The following is a 14,519-nucleotide window of genomic DNA, read 5'->3' on the forward strand; positions in this document are numbered from 1 at the left end:
TCTGAAAGAATCACTATGCGCCAAAGAAGAACATTACAATATGTTGCAATCAGATGTAAGTGTTGTATAATCTATTACCATGTACACCGAAGTTAAAATCGAGATCTATTTAAAAATTTGCTGCGTTTTTTACTATATTCTTACTGTATTCATATTTTACTATATTCTTACAGGTCGAGGAACTCCGTAATAGGTTAGAGGAAAAAAAATCGCATGATTGAAAAAAAAACTCAAGGCACAATGCATACTGTTCAGGAAAAAATCGTCTACAGACCGAACTCACCGAGCTGAAAGAACACATGGATATTAAAGACAGGAAGATAAACGTTCTTCAACGAAAAGTATTTATTAACGATGATATTTCCATATCATTCTGGTAAAATTCTGTAAAAGTATATTTTTCGTTTCATTTATACAGATTGATAATTTAGAAGATTTGCTTAAGGAGAAAGATAACCAAGTCGACATGGCACGAGCAAGGCTTAGTGCAATGCAAGCCCATCATTGCAGTTCCGAAGGAGCTCTGACGAGTTTGGAGGAGGCTATTGGCGATAAGGAAAAACAGATGCAACAACTGCGAGATCAGCGTGATCGAGCTGAAGCGGAAAAAAAGAAGAACGAGAGTTGCATGAACGAGAGCTGGCTGAATTTAAGATGAAGCTTCATTCTCTTGATAGCGAGGTAGAAAAGTTAACAACTCGCCTCCATAGAGCTCTTGCAGAGAAAGATCGTTTGGAAGCAAAATTAGAGAGCTCGCAAAGTGAACTCGGCAAGTCGAAGGCAGAGCTAGAACATAAAACAGCAAGTGATGTGGGTCGCAGTGGAGCAGATTGGGATCACGCGAAACAACGGTTATCTCGTTTAGAATTGGAGAATGAACGTTACGTGCCGAATTAGAACGATCACAGGTAATATTAATTCCACTACCATCTCACTAACGCTCTATGTATTGAAAAAATACCGGGGTTATCAGCATGTCCATCAATATGTACGATTTTATTGAAAACAATGGAGTTTGACATTTGGATGATTATTAAATTATATGCTAGTTAAGGTTTATTTATGCATGAATGATTTTTTGCAGTTACATTTATAGGTATTACTTTGATATATTATTATTATTATTATTATTATTATATTATTATTATTATTATTATTATTATTATTATATCATTATTATTATCATCATCATCAATTCATTATTATTATTATTATTATATTATTATTATTATTATTATTTTATTATTATTATTATTATTATTATATTATTATTATTATTATTATTATTATTTTATTATTATTATTATTATTATTGTTATTATTATTATTATTATTATTACTACTGCTATTATTGGGGGCCTACACGATTCTAGTTAGTTTTTTGTATGGAGTTTGACAGTTGGAGGCTGAAATCATGTAAACACTCCATACAAAACCACACAAAAAACTAGCCTGCAATTTTCAGTCTAGATTATTCTACCCACAAAGCTAGAATTAGATTCGAGTACCTGCTCGAAAACACGGGTTTTTTTACTTTATCCCAAGGTGCATTAAAGAGATCACGTGAAGGAATCTAGAATCAAAGTGTATGTAGTCCAGGTGGTCTCATAGCTTTTTTTTTTATAACCAATTTTGAATATCACTTTTTGACAGGATGAGTGAAAACTTTTGTTCAAACAAGCTTTCTGAAGGCATGACAAATACACAAAACACTCCTAAAATCTTCATTCAGAAACAGTAGCGATAAAAATCAGTCTTCTAAATTCATACACCTTGGGATAAGCCCACCTGTATATTATACCCACTTAGAAAGCTGATCGAAACAGATATACAATGCAAAAAGCTGACAGGCTGAAATTTCAGCCTACGAGCTTAAAACGGAAAGGCCCCCATTATTATTATTATTTTTATTATACTAAATATTATTATTATTACTATTATTATTGTAATTATTATTATTATTATTATTATTTTTATCATAATTATTGTTGTATTTATTATTCTTTGGACAATATAAGGTATTTAGATAAATTAGACCAATTAGTCAAATTGGTACGTTATTGAGAGTGTTTAGACAATAGATTTTAATACTTCGCGTTTGTAGAGTTGTATATTTTTACTATCCAATTTTATCAGTTACATGTGATTTTTTTCGACAAAATGACATGTTAACAAAATAATTGTGGCAGATTCTAACGAGGTTAAAGCGATCTTTTGATTATAGTATACTTACTTACTTACTTATCCGGCGTTACAACCGCTTTGCGGTCTTGCCCTGCCTTAGGAGTGTCCGAAACCGCTCACAGTCTCGCGCCTTCGTCTGCCAGTCCGTTATCCTGGCCTTAATGGCGGACGCCTCCACGCCATCTTGCCACCTCAATTTGGGCCTACCACGCCTCCTCTGTCCTTGTGGACGGCCTAAAAAGACTTTACGGGCTGGGTCGTCCGTTTCCATGCGTATAACATGGCCAGCCCACCGAGCCTGGCGAGCTTGATACGCTGTACGACAGTGAGGTCGCCGTACATCTCGTATAGCTCGTCATTATAGCGGCTCCTCCATTGTCCTTCCACACATACGGGGCCAAGTATCCTTCTGAGCATCTTCCTCTCGAACGCGGCTAAGAGGGTTTCGTCAGATTTGGACAGTGTCCATGTCTCAGAGGCGTATGTGAGTACTGGTACTATATAGGTACTATATAGTCCCAGCTTCGTCCGTCGCGACAGGTTCTTTGAGGTGAACTGCTTTTTCAGGCTGTAGAAAGACCGGTTGGCAGCCAGCATCCTTCGCGCAACTCAGCTTCCATGCTATTGTCGTTGCTGACCTTTGATCCCAGATAGGTGAATTGTGGGACGACTTCAAAAGTGCGTTCACCTATCTGCATGTCACGCCTACGTAGATTCTGATTATTTGTTGGCGGGCCCGCTGATGTTGCCACCATCAGTTTGGTCTTTGCCTCGTTTATCTGCAATCCGAGGTTCTCTGCCGCCTGCTCGATCCCTTGGTAGGCTTCTGCTACATAGGAGAGCCGCAGACCAATGATGTCTATATCATCAGCGTATGCCAGGATCTGGGTTGACTTATAGAAGATGGTTCCCGTAGTCTCCACCCTCGAGTCATGGATGGCTCTCTCTAGCGCCAGGTTGAATAAGAGACAAGCGAGCCCGTCCCCCTGGCGCAGACCTTTGGTGGTAGCAAAAGGTCCTGAGAGTTTTCCATCCACCCTCACCTGGCATGTGACGTTGGTCATAGTCATTCTAACTAGCCTCATCAGTTTGGCCGGGATTCCAAAAGAGCTCATAGCGTCATACAGTTTTACCCTGGCTATGCTATCATATGCGGCTTTGAAGTCAATGAAGAGATGGTATGTGTCTTGTCTGTATTCAGCCATCTTCTCCAAGATCTGCCGCATGGTGAAGATCTGATCAGTGGTAGATTTTCCGTTTCGGAATCCTCTTTGATAGTTTCCTACTATCTCTTCGACGTGCGGGACAAGGCGATCCTGAAGGATCAGGAGAATATTTTATAGGCGGTATTCAACACCGTAATACCCCTGTAGTTGTTGCAGTCCAAGCTGTCTCCCTTCTTGTATATGGGGTAGATGATGCCGAGATTCCAATCACAAGGCATCGATTCGCTATCCCACACCTCAGTAACAATTTGATGAATCTCGTTTTCTAGTCGTGCACCTCCATTCTTGACCAGTTCAGCTGTAATTCCGTCGGTTCCGGGTGCCTTGTTATTTTTCAGCCGACGGATAGCCTTTCGTGTTTCTTCTATGCTAGGTGGCAGTAGCATGACACTATCTGCTAGTGGCGCTTCTAGCTGTTCGCTAAACTGGTCATTGAGTAATTCATCAAAATACTGAGCCTACCGCGAGAAGACCTCTGGCTGGTTACTGACCAGATCTCCATCCTTGTTGCGACAGCAGGTTACCTTAGGTACAACGTTGTTTCGGTGACCTGCTATCGCTTGGTAAAACTTTCGTGTCGGTCCGTACGCCTCTCTGGTTTGCTCGAGTTCCCGCATGTTTTGCTCTTCCAAAGCATGCTTCTTGGAGCGGTGAACTCGTTTCTCTTCGCGTCTAAGCCGTGAATATTCCTCTGCGCATGCCCGCGTTCTATGCCGTTGCTGCATTGCTCGGTATGCAGTATTCTTACGTTCGGTCACTTATAGTATATTATAGTACTTATAGATTATAGTATAAGTGATCTTAATTGTGATGACCTGAAAGTAACCGTAAAATACTAAAAAAAGACAGTAGGAATATAGTTATTGTCTAAATATAGTCTAAATGCATTTCGATCTTAATTTGACGAATTTTGTTGCGATAATATGTTTTTCTTCTTTTGCTTTTGTGCATTTTTGCTGGGTTAAAATACATTGTTACTTTATAAAATATAATTGCTACGCATATTAGCCAAAATCGGATTGGCCATCTTGGATGCCATTTGACAGCAGAAAGCCCTTGAAAATTCATCATTGCCTCAAACATTTACTGTTACTACAGGCATATATGTTTACTCTTCCTGTAAAATGACCTGATCGATTTATCATTTTAATTATAAATAAAATTTGAATCGAAAGGGCTCCTAGATGTCAAACTGCCTGCAACGAACTTTTGGCTACTTGTCAAATCTTTATACATTACTTGACCTCGTTCCTACAGTCCTTGGGCACACAAGAAGAAGATGTTTGCTATCATGTCCTTATTACTCGACCTTCTGTCTTAAAGGGACCTTGGTGTCGAAACAGAATATAAATATCATTTTCGCGCTGCTTTTTCCCTACCAATACATTTACACAAATTACAAAGCTGTCAGTTCTCATGATCCAATGAAACGCAAATTCGAAACGCTAATGAAACATTTCACAGACACGGACTAGGGGCTGTTTAATCACAAATACTTTAACAATCTCTTTGTTCCATTTTTTAGACCACTTTTGGCAGATCTACGCTGAGCACATCACAAGAACTTGATCGAGCCCAGGAACGGGCAGACAAAACCACAAACGAACTACGGCGCACGCAAGCTGAGCTACGAGTGACACAAGTAAGCAAAATCAGTCGTATCGTGATGTTTTTATTTAGCTTTTTGCATAAGTATTGCCTAATAAATTGATATTGGTTGTAAAATTCATGTTGTAGTATAGATGATAGAATTTACAATACTTCTTTATCATCTCAATGTTCGGACCCAAGTCGGTCAATAGTATTCTATGTTTATAAAATGTTTTCACATTTACTTTCGACATTGTAATCCTAATAGAAAATATAAATAAAAACGAAAATATACTTTTAACAGGTGTCAAATCAATACACTTAGCTCCAATCAATATATACAGCTGAAGAGATAATTAGATAATTTGATTATTCCACGAAGCTAAATATTAAAAATCTAAATATTCTCTCAGTTTAGTAATCATACATTACACAGTAGATTTAAATTCTTTCAATAGTTGTTGTTGCTTATTCACAATATCTTTATTTTCCCTCAAAGACCATCCTTCATGAAAATGTAAAGAATTAATAAGTATAGATTTATTTGTTGCTAGGTTTTTTATTAATTTGAGCCATAATAAATACTCTTAATGCTCGTATCTAATTATACAATAGCTACATGATTAAATTGCGTTAACACGCTTTGATTTTAATGTTCTTTATGCATGCTCAGAATATCATGCGTTTTCGATGTGGAGATAATGCTATATTTGGTTTAATTTAATTTTTTTTATGTTTGATATGTCTGTATTTTCATTTTGTTTTTTGTGGAACAATGCAATACATAAATCATTTAATTGATGGACAGTTATATTAATTGATGGATTCCTATTATTTAGTTGTTACTGTTATTTTGCATAACTGTTACAAATAATGTAAGTGTTTTAGTTGTATTTGGCTAAATGTGTATGAATTAAATTATCTACTACTTCACCACATGTTTATGTTCTACCATTTCGAAAAATAAACTTTTACTAATTGTCATTGATAGCCTTATATGGGTGGTATAGGTTATAGTATGGGTATTATATAATTTCGATGACCAATCTGAGTATACAAAACATTATTTCAATACGGATATTTATTACATTATTAGATTACATCTTTCTGAGCGCATTTTTATTGCATTTAATTAGATGTTTCTTTTATTTGATTCATGACACAACATAACACAATCACTGATAATCCGTTCACCAACGTTTTATAGGAACATACGGTACACGATTTTGTGAGTAGCAATTTTTTACACAATCTTGATCTTTTCTCAGTAATTTATTGATTTGATCTAAGATTGAAACCAAATGCCAACAACATTTAATTTGGCCTTATTGTTACTTTTTATGCCATTGTTCGTTATTTATGCTCAAGTTATCGTTACTAGATTTCTCCAATTATTCCTAACAGTAATCATTTTATTTAATGCCACAGCATTTGATATATTGGGAATAGTTTAATCAAATTGAATCAATTTATCACACAACACTAAGTTTACACAAATATCACGCTGACGCCAACGTAAATTACTCAGTGATGTTAATGTTTGCTACTCATGCACTCAAAATGCTGTTGACGGATCAAACTACACAGTCTTAAAGCCAGGATTGGAATAATTCACACAACAGCATATTGCTTTTAGATTTCATCTCCTCTTTGTAAAGTACACACATTCACACTTGATGATAGATTGTTAGCAGTATTTGTTGCTTTTGTTACTTATAACTACTCTTTAATCTTAGTATGTATTTCATTTAATGGACTTAGCACTTCTATGGTCACGTGTATATTTTTCATAACTATTGCTATAGGTTGATTGTCAATTTCAAGTTTTTTTTTTAATCAAAGCTCTATCCTTTATTATACAATATTTACAAGTGAATGATAATGTAAGAATCTCTTTTATGCTATCGAAACACATAGCAATAGCAATTCTATAGAATTTGTTTGCGTTTAGAATTAAACCGAATTTGATTTTGATTTGATTTCCCTTCTTTCTTTTCTTTTTTCTCTTCACATTTCTTTCTTCTCGTTTCTGTCCCATTTCTTAACCTGTGTCAATTGCGAAATTGATGCGGTTAAACTCCGCATTACACGTCACCCAATCGATCGGCAATTTTCTCGTCTAGACTGACGCTGAACGATCAAGAGCGGAAGCTGCCGCCTTGCAAGAGAAATTAGAGAAGAGTCAAGGCGAAGTCTATAGACTCAAGGCTAAGCTTGAAAACGCACAAGGTGAACAGGAAAGCTTGAAACAGGAAATGGAAAGAGGCCAGGCTGGTATACAACGAATTGTTAGTGAAAGAGATAAGGTAATTTCCTGTTCCGTTGTTTTAAATTTCCACATATACCCTCATGACATGACTGGCATAATTACATACGACTGACATTTTTTTCTATTGGCATTTCATTAAACGATGCCTTAAGTATAAGTATTTAACCATTAAACATTTATGCAAATTTTTGTTTTTGGAGACTGGGGTGCTAAATAAGATTAAGTGATTTTAAAAATATGTTCCTATTCAAACTACACATTTCGTGTTCACTATCGCTTATTAGTAAGTGATATTGGCTTATCATTAACATCGATTTGCACGCTAAGTAGACACTATTACAACAATACATTTATATTTGTTAGTTTTACATACACGTTCATATTCTGATAAAAGCACATGAAATACATGCCGTAAAAAACTCTGTGCCATTGTTATGCCTTAAGGGATGTTACAAACGCAACCATGTACAACTATGAGTTGATACGATCTCCATAGATACCTTATGTGGTTAAAGATGCTGCATTGTAGATCACAGCAATCTTACTAACCTCACATCATAATCAACACTATCAATTAGTTTTTGCTCACTTTGTATTATCATCATGCCCTACAATATAAATCGTATGAGTGTCGTATAGCAAACCATAGCAAAATTATTCAATATGTTGTCAACGCGTAATGTTTGTGATTATGGATAAGATAAGTATTTATCTGTGTTGTATAGATGTCGAAATGGATCTGCCTTAATATCAAAAGATTTCAATTATTTTTTGTATGCTAAAAGTTTAATCATTTAATTCAATACATATCACTTGAAACCAACGTGCGTAAAATCCAGTGTACTCGAATAACCGCAAAAAAAAACACAATTTATAATATGACAACGATATCTCCAATTAGATTCAATATAAAAGGAAACATGAACAATAACCATACATTGCAACTTAAAGGCAAACAATTAAGGCTAATTATACTAGCCATTGTGCATGCAGCTAACTACTTATCATTCCATGGTATAAGTGTTAACCACCTGCATATACCTGCATAAATATGAAATGTAACTAATGTCTAATTATAAGTATCTATCTAGAAAATAAAAAAGTACATGGCTGTATGTAAATATTGAATGATTGGTAGTTCAAATCTATCGCTCCTGCAGTACGTTACCACTCTACGCTTTGTAGTGTACTCTCTATGACCTGTATTATTTCACTCATATAATTGAAACCATCGATACATACATATGAATGTTCAAAATTGTCGGTATGGGCAATTATCTTTAAAACATCTACAAGTTAAAATGCAATTATGTTATTGTAGCTATATGACCTGGGAGTCTTTACATAATAATAAATAAAAGATGTATGATTGTATGCATTTTTGATATAATGAAAGTAAAAAAACATTTTGAGCTCCTATTCTCCATCTTGATACACTAACGTACACGTATGGGATCTTTTTCTTCTTTTAAGTATACATTATTCATGAAAAATCTCTTATTCTGCAACCTTTAATAACAACCTAAATATATACTACATTTGTGTCACTGTAAACTATTTCATAAAACTAGGCGTACGCAGAGCTCGAAAAAATACGTGAAGAACTAGAACGTACACAGGCTACTCTCGGCAAATCGCAGCTTACCCAAGAGAAACTACAGAATTCTCTCGACAAAGCACAAAATGAAATTGATCATTTGCAGGAGAAATTAGATAAGAGCGGTGGAGAAACCCGCAGGGTGAGAATAACATAAATAAGACACAATGAGCCCTTGAATTATATTTATTTCGCATTTATTTATTTTTTCTTCTATTTTAATATAGTTGCAACTCGAAAAAGAGAAAATCAATTATGAATTTGAAAATATTCAGTCGCAGCTAGACAAATCTTTGGGCCAAGCTTCACGTATTCAAAAAGAGAAAGAAGCCGCACAAATGGACCTCGATCGCTATCGAGACAAGGCGGATAAATTACAGTCATCCCTTGCTCGTTTGCAAAAGGAACGCGATGTGCTTAGTGATGAATTAGAAAAATTGAAGGAAAAATCCGAATCCACTCAGAGTACAGCACTCAAATATCAAAGAGAACGCGATGCTATACAGACAGAACTTGAGGTAGTAAAAGAACGCTGGGAAAAAGCACATCAGGTACATCAAAAGCTTCAAATGGAACGAGATGATGCAACTACCGAGATCGATATATTAAAAGAGAAGCTTGATAAAGCACTGTATGCTAGTCAAAAGTTGATTGATGAGAAAGACACTTCCACTAAAGAGTTTGAGAAGATGCTTGAGAAGTATGATCGTGCCCAAAATGAAATCTATCGACTACAGTCACGAGTCGACACGGCCGAAGCAGACCGCAATCGTTTAGAGGTAGAAGCTGAACGTTCTGCACTGGCAGCAGCAAAAGCACGAGAAGACTTACGTAAAATCCAGGAGGAAACTACGCGGCTCCAGGAAGCATGCGACCGTGCAGCAATGCAGCTGGGTCGCTCGAAAGAACTCGAAGATAAGGCAAAGGAGGATGTAGACATGATTCGCGAGAGGCTTGATAAATGTCAAACCGATTTGCGTCGAGCACAATCGGAAAAGGAAAATCAACAGGCAGAAATCGAGCGGTTAACTTATGAACTAGATCGTTCGCACAATCTATACACCAAACAACGGCTTCGCTTGACTCAGCTCAGGAAGAAATAGCACGCTATGGATTGGAGATCGAAAAGATGCGTGAGCGCTACGAAAAGACGGCAGCAGAACTGCGACGCTTACAGGAGAATGAATCCTTCTCACGTGAAGCCCGCCGTATGAAGGATGAGAATGATCGATTGCGGGAAAAGTACGACAAGGTTATCGTGGAGCTAGAAAACTTCCGAGGCAAATCGCAATATGAACAGGAGACATTCGATAAAATGAAAGAGAAGTTTGAGACACGAGAAAACGAATTCCAAACCATGGAGCTAAAGTTACACGAAACCAGCCTACAGCTCGATCTGGCTAGAGCAGAAGTAACTAAACTTATCTCAAATCAAGATAAACAGCGAGCCGATGCAGAACGTGCTCACATTGAATATGAAAAAATACGAGACAAGCATGAGAAACTAATCAAGGAAGTCGAGCGATTGCGGCAGAATCCGCAATCTGCTATCAGCCCGGAGCGTTGGCCGCTACCAGTACAGTAAGCTTAGCAGACAAAAACGAACTAGATCGTTTGCGTGATCGGCTTGAAAAGGCGCTGCAAAGCCGAGACGCCACCGAGATGGAGGCCGGACGTTTGGCAAAGGAACTAGAAAAGGCACAGCTACATCTAACGAAACAACAAGAAGTCTATGAAGCCACACGTATTGAGTTTGAGCGTATGTCTGCTGAACTGACACGTGTGCTCGAGCGGCTGGAAAAATCTGAAGCCGAAAAGGAAACCCTTCGCCAATCTACTAAGATCTATGAAAAACATCACCAGCAACATGCCAGTAACCACCATATAGAGCAAAGTCTCATGAAACTCGAAGCTGATAACAAACAGCTGATGGCCGAACGCGATCAACTAGTGATGCAGCTGGAAAAGAGCCAGGATATGCTAATGAGTTTCCAGCAGGAGCTTAACGCAGCTGAAGTGGAACTGCAGCGTCAATGTGAAGAAAATCGCCGTCTTAAGAGCTCTCCTCAACAGCCAGGAAGCGCTCCTGCTGCACCTCAACAAGGCCAAGTTGCGGCCCAGGAAATACAGAACTACAAGAAGGAAATTACAAAGCTGAAACAAATGCTTCAGGAAACGGGGGCTCGTGGAGATAATGAGCTCGAACAGTGGCGTAAAGTTGTGGAACAGGAGAAAAATCGAGCAGATCAAGCAGAAAAGGCGGCCATTGAATTACAGAAGCGAATGCAGGTATGAGTAACAATTTCATGTTTATTAGCTTGAAGATTGTAACTGTTCATACAGCATATTTTCGATGCAAATTAATGTATTTCTATTTTCGTTCTAGGTAATGGAGCAACAGTTGAAGCAACAACTCTTACAAATGACCAATATGCAGAAACAATTGCAACAACAATCAACACAACAACAACCACCACAGCAATCGCCGTCAAATAAAAAGGATCTAGAAAAACTACAAGAAGATCTTAAAACAGCTGCTACACAACGCGATCAATTCCAAAATCAGTTGGAGTTACTGGTGCAGGAATTAGAAAAGAGCCAAGTAATATTCAATTAAAGCCTCCGTGCATTGATTTTGGGTTAATAATTGCTTGTTTTCTTTCTTATAGACAGAGGCTTTGGAAGCGACCAAAAAGACTCAACAGCAACAACAGCAGGTTGGTCAGCTACAGCAACAAATACAGCAGATGCAACAACAACTGCAACAAGCAACGCAGGCAGCTAATCAGAAGGTAGCTCAAAATGCAGGCGTAAGTGAGGCGGAGCGTAAGCAACTAGAAGCACAAATGAAGCAAATCGAAGACGCAACTCGACTGTTGGAAAGCGAAAGAAAAACGTTTGAAGATCAGCGCAAAGCTATTGAAAATAAGCGCAAAGAGTTGGAAGACAAAGAAAAAAATCTTATTGAGTTTGACAAACAACTTAAGAAACGCAAAGAACAAATGGACCAACTAGAAAAATCATTACAAAAGGTAAGATCAGTATGATCCATGATGCTTGATTCTAAATTTACATTTGCCAACCTACACTTGCTATTTTGTTTACCTATGTTGTGTTGCTTTAGGCCGGCGGAACTGCTGCTGCTGCTGGAGAATTGAATAAACAGTTAACAGAAACCCAGCAGATGCTAGATAAGTATGTACACAAACAATAGCTTTGTTAATTAGTATATGCGAAAGTCATATTCTATCTTGATTTTATTGTACCTTGGGAATTATACCTCGGCATATCTGTATCAAATCATTGATATATAAAACCCTCATACAATCACTACCATATGGTATTTGTTGTAGAGCATCAAAGGAACTAGAGGATGCAAAAGAGGAAGCCAAGCGATCTGCTGCTGAAACGGAACGACTCCTCCAGTTGGTGCAAATGACACAAGAAGAACAGAACCAGAAAGAAAAAACAATAATGGATTTGCAGCAGTGAGTATATTTGTTACCAAACAGATTTAATATCGAACCGGTCACTGAAATGTGAATTTGTTTACAGGGCCTTAAAAAATGCTCAAGCTAAATTGAAAACAGCACAAGCACAGCCACAAGATGCGGGACCAGCAGGTTTCCTCAAGAGCTTCTTCTAAAATGGGTTTGCTTTTTTGAATTAGTGATTGGTGTACTTTAATTTTTATTACACCAATAACTGGGTCTTGCTTAAACGCGACTAGAAACAAAAACAACTACATATCGTAATGAGAGTACAACTATTAGTAGTAATTTCTTTAGGAGAACCTGAAAGGGTTGCTGCTAGCTTCAATTGAGAATGGTAAGTAGTTTTACAACCTTATGGTTGGTAAATTATTTGTTATGTTGGATTCACTAATTGTGATTTCGTAAACAAACTGTACAGTAAGAATGGTCAGAGAACAACCAACATAGAAACATATGCAACGCTGGTTCTGTTATCGTTAAGCGTTTTGGTAAAATTTAAAACTATGTAACAAATAATTTGGAATACAAATTCCTTCCATGCGTTAAACATCAATGACAACCACAAAAATAGACATTTTTGTTAAATCTTGGCTAGTATCTAAGCCATTTCTCCCACTTTATCACAAGCAATAATTCTGTAAAGTATCCAGACAGCCAAATTAATGGTTGATTGAACTAGGAGATTAAACAATAAAACGCAAGTAGCGATCACTAAAATATATTTAGCAAACCAGATGAACACTTGCTGCCATTTATTATTCTATAAAATAAAACAAGAACCCTTTGCAAGAGTGATTTTTGACTACCAAAAAATATCATGTGCTATATTATTACTCTTCATCAATAGACCATGGATGATAAATGAAGAGCAATTTCAAATTACGATTCGACACAGAGCTGTTGAGTTGCGAAACAGCTAAAAAGGAGTTTACACTTCCTAACTATCGTTACAGAGAATCACATTTGAATGAAGCAGTTCTTAGTTTAATGATCCTAGCATAAAGAAAAACTACACTCTTGTAAGCAAAATCATAAGCGACCAGTTCTGAGCCACCGTAAATGTTTAATATGTATTATCAAATTACATGGCAGTAAAATACAAATCAATTAGTTATGTAATATTCTACGCACCTATGTATTGTACGATACATTAAATAAGAAACAAAGCATGTAAACAAAAACTACACACAAAATCACACACAATAGACAATAATAGAATTCAAAGGCAAGTGTGTAATCGCTATTTGTACCGCATGGCAATCGCTCGACATTGTCGGTCAAACAAAATCGTGCACTATAAGTATTGTTTTACTGTGTCCAATTGATAATACCCTTCAGCTTCAGACGAAGTAAAACTATCCAACGCTTTCTAGAAAATCAGGACCAAATCGTTAGTAGGTCTTGTACACTGCTAAAAAACAAACATATGCACGATATTAAATCTATAACTGATATTATACGCTATCACTATCTATAACAAAATCGATGGTTAGTATACAATAGTTTACTGATTTTTATATTGTATTTTAATTATCAATATTATGCGTAGAACTAGTTTCAAGTTTTTTTCTGGGCTTTCGATTAGTGAAATCGAAACGGTTCTATCTAAAATGCAAAGTTTGTGTTCGTTCGTTATGGTAAAACTTATCGTTAAAGTTAAAGTTAGCAGTGAATAAAATTATTTAAACACTTTATTTATTATTTAGTATGCAGTTTTATTATATGTTCAAAGTTCACAAAAAAAGAACCGAAATAGTCGAAGGTTTTTTAACCAATACAGCTATTCAAATAGATAAAAACATAAACATGATGGATATGGATTGCGATGTTCTTTTAACGAAAGCAACAAAAAATATTTTTTATTTCACATTCGGAAACTCGGAGGATCATTTTTTGCATATTCTATTATCACGTTATCAAAAATCTTTTACACGCAAATCTTTTTGTACGCAATTTTCTATCTGTATCATTTTATCCGATAGTCCCATGTAAATATTGTATTGAACGAACTGTCTTCATAGCCGATTTACATTATTTTTTTATTCAGAAGGAACGGTCCGAAAAGGCAGTATTGGAGATATTTTTACGTATATTATTACGAAAACCTTCAAATACTAATTCAATGGTGTCAAAAATAAAGTATATGACTTTTCACACGT

At 36.5% G+C, this 14,519-nt stretch overlaps 1 protein-coding gene across 1 annotated transcript; it reads left to right on the forward strand.

Annotated features, from left to right (window-relative positions):
* Positions 1-4: 4 nt before the first annotated feature.
* LOC121602417 (golgin subfamily A member 6-like protein 22) lies at positions 5-14,054 on the forward strand (the record flags this gene model as incomplete). The annotated part of the gene is given in 18 exon segments (XM_041931182.1): positions 5-55; positions 174-203; positions 205-256; positions 259-341; positions 419-608; positions 611-880; positions 883-908; positions 4,936-5,052; positions 7,124-7,306; positions 8,841-9,008; positions 9,094-9,931; positions 9,934-10,430; positions 10,433-11,155; positions 11,253-11,468; positions 11,536-11,898; positions 11,991-12,061; positions 12,220-12,354; positions 12,422-14,054. Coding segments are annotated over 18 exon segments (4,104 nt in total), but the record flags the coding sequence as incomplete, so codon positions are not given.
* Between the last annotated feature and the right edge of the window lie 465 nt (positions 14,055-14,519).

The sequence above is a fragment of the Anopheles merus genome, unplaced genomic scaffold (genome assembly GCF_017562075.2).
Source record: "Anopheles merus strain MAF unplaced genomic scaffold, AmerM5.1 LNR4000446, whole genome shotgun sequence".
Classification (NCBI taxonomy): domain Eukaryota; kingdom Metazoa; phylum Arthropoda; class Insecta; order Diptera; family Culicidae; genus Anopheles; species Anopheles merus.